At 37.2% G+C, this 8,645-nt stretch overlaps 1 protein-coding gene across 1 annotated transcript; it reads right to left on the bottom strand.

Moving 5' to 3' along the window:
• Positions 1–7,499, bottom strand: LOC128866791 (ubiquitin-conjugating enzyme E2 G1). Its single transcript, XM_054107773.1, has 3 exons — positions 7,250–7,499; positions 1,604–1,706; positions 1–526 (listed from the first exon to the last, which is right to left on the bottom strand). Exons 1-3 carry the CDS (start codon positions 7,293–7,295, stop codon positions 169–171), a joined length of 507 nt encoding a protein of 168 aa, XP_053963748.1. The 5' UTR covers positions 7,296–7,499; the 3' UTR covers positions 1–168.
• Between the last annotated feature and the right edge of the window lie 1,146 nt (positions 7,500–8,645).

Raw genomic sequence — 8,645 nt, 5'->3', positions numbered from 1 at the left:
TTTTGACAAAGCTAAATCGTATATTATAGGACAAATTGAAAATATCGATAGCTTTTCAATTTTGCAAATTGTGTCACAGTAGCGACTATATGTAGTTAAATGACAAAAATTAAATAATTGATTTTAATGTACCAAATTGTTTATAAATATACAAAAAACGGCAAATCTCTATGAACATTCTTCTTGGCTCTTTCTGACGCATCGGGCAACTTTTCTTTTAAACTCTGGATACGACTCCCTCCATTCTTTAGCAGCATCGACATTAGCTGGAGACTCGTCGTTGGGGTCAGCCAACATTGATATCACAGATATCAAAATGGTTTCAACGGTGTGTACTGGCAACCAGCGTTCAGACGCTTTTTCGTAGCCCCACTTATCATCACCTGGTTCATGTAAAATGGAAATGCAAACATCGCCATTTTTTTCAATGTTGGGATGCCAAATTTCTGTCACAAACTTCATTCGAGGAGGGCGTAGAGGGTATTCCTTCGGAAAATATAAATGTGCTTTGAAAAAGCCCCCTTCACTGCAAGTAAAAAAATAAAATTATCATGAGTTTAATGGTGTTCATAAATATTCGTAAATTATTCCTATCTTAGTAGGAGCTGGTGGGAAAACTAACATATTGTAATTGGGGTTCTTCTGTCAATACATTTATGTTACAGTTGAACACACAAACTAAGTACGTGCAGTAATCAGTATAATGCCACACGCTTTGAAAAAAGGATGTAAAGGAAAATAGGAAATACTGCATTTTTGTTCGTATATCTATTTTGATTTGCGTGCAGCCGGTAACACAATATTATTGTCAATTCCATTGAATTGTTATGCTTATTTAAAATTGGAAAGTGATGATATTGATAAAAGCATTTGCATTTAATTTAAGTTGAAATATTTTGAATACAAGTATAAAAACGAGATATAGTGAAATTGATGAAACCACTTTAATGGGGAAAAGCTGGAGATTCCAGGCAGTGAAAAACCGAGAAGAGCTCACGAGATATTCGTTCCATTTGGAATACAAGCTACAGATGTCATTGCCGCACACCATTAGCCATCGATAGCATAGGAGACTAATAGATAAAATATTTCACAATCCATCTCTTTCGTCTTGGCGGGGGGCCGACGGTTGGATGGTTGGTTGTATCTTTTGGATATCATCTAGTAGTGTGAAATGGCTGACTGTAACGAAAGCCTTCGATAGATTCATCGCTACTAAGACTGTCCTCTCGCAGGGCAGATTTTGGCATTCAGTGTTGTGATGGTACTGTGCACTCTGAGGGCGCCATGTTGATGTGTAGCTGGGTACAAAAATTTCGTGAAGAGAGTTATCGGGGGATACGACTCCCTTTTGTTGGCAGGTTTCCGAGGTTTCAATAATGGGCATACCTGCTTTCCAATTGATAGAATGGAATAAATAAATATTTTTCAAGGCACCTTTTTTGAACAAACTTAGTATAATAATAATGACTAAGTTTTCATGGAATATGTTGCATTATATTAAAGAGGGAGAGTTTAATAATTTCTTTGCAAAAACCAGTGTCATACTTCACTACTACTTCTTTTATAAAAAAATAAATAAATATTATAGATATCAACTTACTAAAGTGTATCCGGAGGTCCTATTATAAGAACTTCCCATCGAAATATGTCATTCTCATCAATCAATCCTGCCGAAAATCCTTCAACGGGATTCTTATTCAATTCTAAAATGAAGAGAAAATATATATTATAATATTAATATTTAATATAAGTGGTGCTTAATCATAGTCCTGAGTTAGAACACGCTTTAGTAAGAGTAATACTAAAAAGATAAAGTCAACCATATTTTTAAGTATATCATAATCAGTCCCATGTTCTACTAGGAGCTTACTTTGCGCAAACTCCATTACTTTACAAAAAATCTATTGCCGAATACTGTCAAACACGCGTTTTGATGTTTACCTAGCTCATTGTTTCCTGTAAATTATTTTCTGGTTGCTCTGGGTGGGTAGCAAATGAGCTATTAAACCAAAAGTGATATGTATACAATTTTGACATTATAAAGAATGAAATATTTTTAGTCAATGGCTTTTAGTGTCTCTCTAGCGCATCAAATTTATACATGTAAGACAGGCCCACAGGCGCGCAATCAACTAAATTTCAAAATTATTTGCAAGATAAATCCCTTGCTGGCAAGATGGCAAAAATCTCATAGAAAGGTCAATGGATTTCAAAGTGAAAATGTTGAATGGTTTAAAACTAAAGTTTTAAATTTTGACCCGAAGTCGGCGCAAAGCATTTCGAAAGTTGGACTTTCCAGTTGCTCTCAAACAGAGCAAAAATACGAGATATGGCGACCTTTTCTTCCATTTGTGGATGGCCCCTTTTTGTTATACTGATATTTGGATTTCGGACCTTTGAGCTGGTGGTTTAACGCCGTGACTGTACTCGTTAAAACACTGGCAGTCCTCGGCCTCGGAGTACGTTCCGAACCCATCGCCTTGGGTTGGTTGTATAAATGCGATTGGTACCTTCTTTACTTTTGGTATGGCTCTGAGTGCAGCTTCATAAGGGGCCGTGATTTAGTGGTACTGGATCAGATCGCCAGCGCCAGTAAGAGGTTACCCCCTAAATTTCTGTAGGCTTTGGGGGTATTGCTGCACAAGTCCCCTGTTAGGCCTAAGCGGCAGAGAGGTGGAGCAGGAGGAGGAGGGTCTACTATGATTGATGTATGGCTACCAGAATCTTAGAACATTACAGCAACCAAAATGCTTTCAAATTATTTAGTCCTTTGAAGAACTAAAAGCATAATTTTGCTTAATTTCAGCAATACCGATATTAGGGTTTTCAGCCAGGAATATCCTACAGGAGAACTACGGCTTATGTTGGCCTATAAAGCACACGAGCATGTGATAGAGTCATCACCTGTGATGCTGAGGAAGGAGAGGGAACGTTTTCGGGTTCATATTGGTCAAGCACAGCAATATCTATGCTGCAATTTATGGGGTTATTCGAAAATTCAGGTGAACTTCTATTTCGCCGCAAAGGGCAAAGAATAACTCAAGCATCAATATAATTACCGATCGTACTTACACCCTTTGTTGGGTGTTTGGCCGAACTTTTCCTCTTATTTGTGGTGTGCGTATTCCCTTTTTTTTGATGTTTCATGTTCAATGTGAACCTATATTCCCCAGTCCGCCTGTAAACTGGTTCAGCAAAAAGTCAATTCATCAGAATAGCTTACCGTTAGGAAGTAAGCAATTCCTGCTGGGCTGCTAACGTAACCACCCCTGCAAGCATTTGCTATAGACTGAACCACCTCTAAGGTACATCATTAGTCAACTCTTTTACTACACTGACGAACTCCAGGACCAAACACACTTACTGGATCAAACAGTATGCAGATAAGCTGCCCTCCGAATGCCGTCGTTGAAGTCCAACCACCACCAAACGCAGACGAAGGGATCAGCTGCCTCTTAAGACCCGCGTTATCTTGCCATCTTCTCGTTTAGAAGATTTATTATAAAATTTTATGCCAAATATTTTTGGAGTACAATTTAATCTCTTATATACCTTTGCTGCAAATATTTTTTTCTCTTTTCCAAAAAATAAAAAAAAAAGGAAAGATCTACTGAGAGGTTAGAGACTTAAAATGTTCCTAGTTGTTTTTTACATATCATGGCGGTGAGCTTTTTTGGATTCTAATATAAGGTAGCGCAAAATTAGTCACCTTATATATTTATAATTCACCAAGGAACCTTATATACACCAAACGGTATTTTGTTGCAGAAAGGGATGGAAGTCAAGGGGCTAATGGGAGTCCGCAGACCCAAACACCGGTAGTTTTCTGAAAATAAATTTAAAAATATACTACATATGCTTTTTTGGTTTTCGTTCAGTCAGCGGAGCATATTTATATTGGTACCAAAGCACACTCTTGCACATAAAGCCATACAAATATCCAAAGTTAAAGCAGCATCTCTTCCCTACCCCAGCTAACATTTTACAACATTATTTTCAGTAAAGAAGTACGCAGCAATTTTTCGAAAAATTGAACTCATTATTAATACCAGCGTTCGAATTGTTTTTAGGAGCATCAAATCTGCTTCAATTTACTACCCTGGGCAGTTAGTTGTCCATATTGGAAGTCAAGCTGAAAATGGGAAAATCACAAGTAATTTTCTCTGTATATTAGATACGATGAGACTAGATTTGTGGGGAGTTGTCCAACCGCAAGCACTGAGTTAGGAAAATCATTGTACTACACTCGGATAGATTGCCGTAGAAAGAAAAGATAGATAAGTTAAATACTATATGGATGGTGAGGCGAATTTGAGATCACTCTTTCACAATTTTTTTGGATTCATTGATGAATCTTAAGAGATCTGGATGAGGAAGAATATGAACCTTATCCATACTCAGTACATCACAACCCAACAGCCTAAGCCTAATTCTAGAAAACACCGGACAGCTACAGAGAAACTGCTCTGCAGTGTCCCCATTCTCAAGACAGGATAGGCATATTGGGTCCCCAATGATTGCCATAGTAGCCATATGATGACCACAGGCATTGGCCCTGTGATTACACTCACCAATACTCTCAGGTTCTCCTACTAAGGAGAAAAGTCACTAATTTCCTGTTTGGTTCTTTCACAAAGCATTGGGCTACTCTTCAGGAACCCAATGAGACCAACGTCTTCTATAAGTCGATGCAGAATTGACACCTAGAAAGGGTTCATGGCCTAGTGGGATGCTTCCAGAGCCTTCATTAGCCAATTTATCAGTCAACTCGTTCCCTGTAACCGCACAATGTCCAGGCGCCCAAATAAAACTAACTTTGTTGCGTTTTGCAACACTGTTAAGGTTTGTTTTACATTCACTGACTAATTCCGAAGAGCACTACTACTTCGAGAATACTACTACCACACCACCTTAAGATTTAAAATTTTTGCAATTGGCGTCATTTGGTGCAGGCGTAAAAAATAGCTTATTTTGTTGAATAGGCACAGTTATTTTTTTAATATAACAAAATCACACCTTTAGGGACTCACTGATCCCGACAACTATCATGAAATTTGTCGATTTTCAAATCTCACTACAAGCTTGGTGAACTTAAAGCAGCTCCTTCAATCCGAAAGCAATACGGTACACTAGAGAGGGCTAGTTTACTGGGGTGACAGCCCTTGGTCGGGAAAACCCCCGAGTCATTCCGGTAACGTAGAGCCGGCTGCCATGGGAATGACGGACAGTGTACAGACAGGCCATAAACGACATTCATCGGGAGACTCTCACCACCTTCTTAAGCTCCCGACCCCCGAATGCCGTTATCGGAGTCCAACCACCACCAATCGCAGACGAAGAGCTCCGACTTCGCCGAGAGTCCCGCGTAACCTTGCCACAATTACATTCTGGATACTGTAGCAGGTTAAACTTCTACTTATCCAGAATCGACCCCGACATACTAAACATATGTCCAGCATGTGAAGGCACCCCGCACGACACTAACCACCTTTTAACATGCCCCCACTCATCTAACACCCCTCTGGACCCAACCCGTCGAAACAGCTAGTTTCCTGGGCCTACCGTTAGATGAGCTAGACGAAGACGACCGGTGATTACGCTACACTGACAGGGCAAAGGTACTGCTAAAACAAGAACATCTGGAAGCAATACAAATAATTTGCAAAAATTTAGAAAATCTTTAATTTATGTTGTTGTTATAGCAGCATAAACATTCCCCATACATACGGGGAATGCTGCTGGAGTAACAGTCCTTGGATATAAATCCGGGTCGTTTCGGTAACGTAGAACCGACTGTCGTGGAAACGCTTTAATTTATGTCGTTAGATATGCATCGAAAAAATTCTAAATAAATATTTAATTTGCATTTTAATTTAATGCAGATTAAATAACCAATACTTTTTATTTCAGTACTAATTAGCTGCTTTGTGCAGCTAAAGAAAAGAAGGTAAAAACATTTTTCCCTCTTTCTTCATGCTACGTAAAATGAAACCTTTTAAAAGTGAGTGTCAAATCTCTCTTGTCATAACATACCCGAACCTATTATAGTTGAACTATTATTTGGAACACTAGACGATATACAGAAAATCTGCGAATATGAAGGAATTGACTGATTTGCTGATGAAATAAGGGATAAAACACCGGGTTGTTCAGAACAGAATTTGGCAAAAACCGATATATTATATTGCTGATATAGGTACTATACGAAAAAATCGACGTAGCCACCGGATAAGCAAATCTTGCATGCTATCCTTCTTGGGCACACTGTATACACTGTGAATTAGGTCTTCTGTCAAAGGAACGATATTGACAAAAGAATCTCACAATATCTTTTTTTACTATCATTGGTTATAAAGCCTGGGCTAAATGTTATTTGGATTAACAACTGCGCTATACAGTTCTCTTCAATAAGCAAATATGGTCTTAAAAAACGTGGTTCTACTAATTTTCTGGATGCTCTCTAGGGACTTTTGGAGGTTAAGAGTTTGATAACGTTAAATGTTGGTCCATACCCTTTCCGATGGGGATGGTAAGAAATAACATGCCCTCTAGACCTGCGCTCACCAATCAATTCTGGCCACAAAGAAAAGTTTACCCTCCCCCCTTTTACAATGAAAAAATTGGTGTAGTTATAGGCAGCATAAATAGATTCGACAATTTTTGGCTTTTTGATGTGCGTATTTTCTACTTAGTTTTCTCTCACGCTAATTTTTTTTGTTAATAACAAAACTCAAGTAGATATATGGAGGATTCCACATAAATATTTGTGAAGAAATAAAAAGTATTTTCGTGTGATAGCACCGCTTATTAGAATTTTAGAATTTACAAAAAATTTAATGAACCGTGCAATTGAATCATGCTATACAAGCGCTTTTGCTTTAAAGATATTGAGCTTTTGAAAATATTGAATTTGCTAGTTTTCATTTTATTCCTGCGGTAACACGCCAATTTCGGCATCGTGATAGGAATGGTGTTTGTGACCAATTCCGTATTGATTTACCTTATTATTGACCACATGTTAATTCAAGAAATTTTCAGCAATACATACATATTTTATTTACTAAAACACCAATTGTCAGTCCAAAATTTAACCACGAGAAATACTATTGGTAATTTAATATACCCATGTCGAATAGTTTTTTTTGCATTTGTAAGAGATATATTTGGTGGAACACTTACTAATGTGAAATCACAATCAAATATTTGAGAACTGGAACAAATAAACTATTTATATATCGAAACTCACCTGCTAATTGTTTTTTTAAAAGTAAAGACGATTGCAACTCAGACATTTTCTAAACCAAGTTCTTGAGTCACTTTTTAAGAAAACTAAATTCTATTGAGACAAATCTATATTAACTACTATTGCTGCTTATAGTTTCTCAACAGTGTGTAATTCCACCACCACTACAATTTTGCAAACGAAGAGGTTCCGTTCCTCCTAACAGCAAAATTTTAGCATCCGCACAACTTAGATATGTGCAAAACCAGACTTATCGATTTTTAACAGTATATGCTTGCCAACTCTACCAATATCTTATGGAAATAATCATGTTTCTTTTCTCAAAATTACATCAAGTCTATTCGATGAATGCATTGTAATACTCTAATGTTATGTTCCCATGACGCGCAATTCGCTCTCTTCGTTTGTTGATTTTATTTTGGTTAACACTTTTCCATGAAAATCAGCATAGACAACGATTTCATGATAGTCCGCAAGATAATTGAGTTTGAATTAGGTACAAATGAGGCAATTCCATTCTACAGATTCATAAGTAAAATCACTCTCTGCTCATTGTCTAAAAATTATCACAGCTGAGAGCATCTGATTCCAAAACGCTTTTCATGTATTATGTATGCAACCATGCTAGAAATGAATAAATTTAATAGAAAACCGTATCAAAACGCATAGAAAATCATATCAAAACGCATAAAAAATATGATAAAAATTTAGATAATAAATCAAAAAAATTATCAACATAATATGATAAATAATCAATAAAAAAGCATTATTACAACTAAGATGTATAATATATTTAAAATTTTCGTTATTGGAAATTTTCCAAGCCAATATTCCATATTCTATTATTTGTAATGTGACCATAAAAATTGCAGCCGCCATAGCCAAAGGGATTGGTGCGTGACTACCATTCGGAATTAAGATAGAACGTAGGTTCGAATCTCGGTGAAAAACCAAAATTAAGAAAAAGTTTTTTCTAATAACGCTCGCTTCTCGGCAGGCAATGACAAACCTCCGAGTGTATTTCTGCCATGAAAAAGCTCCTCATAAAAATATCTGCCGTTCAGAATTGGCTTGAAACTGTAGGTCCCTCCATTTGTGGAACAACATCAAGACGCACGTCACAAATACGAGGAGGAAACAAACACCCGTAAGGGGTGTACGCGTCAATTATACATATATTCTAATGTAGCATAGCAATCCTCCTAAGGTGCCTATCAAATTCACAGTGACTATCAAAAAAATAAGAATAATAGTGTTTTAGCAAATGAGCGTGTCCATGTATACCCCGAATAAGAGATCTCAATTTAAGTCACCTAGCATAAGCGGACCAAAGAGCGTTTGAAGATCTGCAACTTCACCACTGGTGTGAGTAAGCTCTGGTAAACCGTAAGACCCCTAT

This window comes from Anastrepha ludens, chromosome 2 (genome assembly GCF_028408465.1).
Source record: "Anastrepha ludens isolate Willacy chromosome 2, idAnaLude1.1, whole genome shotgun sequence".
Taxonomy (NCBI): domain Eukaryota; kingdom Metazoa; phylum Arthropoda; class Insecta; order Diptera; family Tephritidae; genus Anastrepha; species Anastrepha ludens.
The sequence above is the reverse complement of the archived record's forward strand: the minus strand, read 5'-3'. Positions and strand labels throughout refer to the sequence as shown.

Coding starts and splice junctions, on each gene's coding strand:
- LOC128866791 (XM_054107773.1), bottom strand. CDS start 7,295: ATGTCTGAGTTGCAATCGTCTTTACTTTTAAAAAAACAATTAGCAG. Junction 1,707..7,249: donor TTTAAAAAAACAATTAGCAG/GTGAGTTTCGAT, acceptor TCTTCATTTTAG/AATTGAATAAGAATCCCGTT. Junction 527..1,603: donor GGACCTCCGGATACACTTTA/GTAAGTTGATAT, acceptor TTTTACTTGCAG/TGAAGGGGGCTTTTTCAAAG.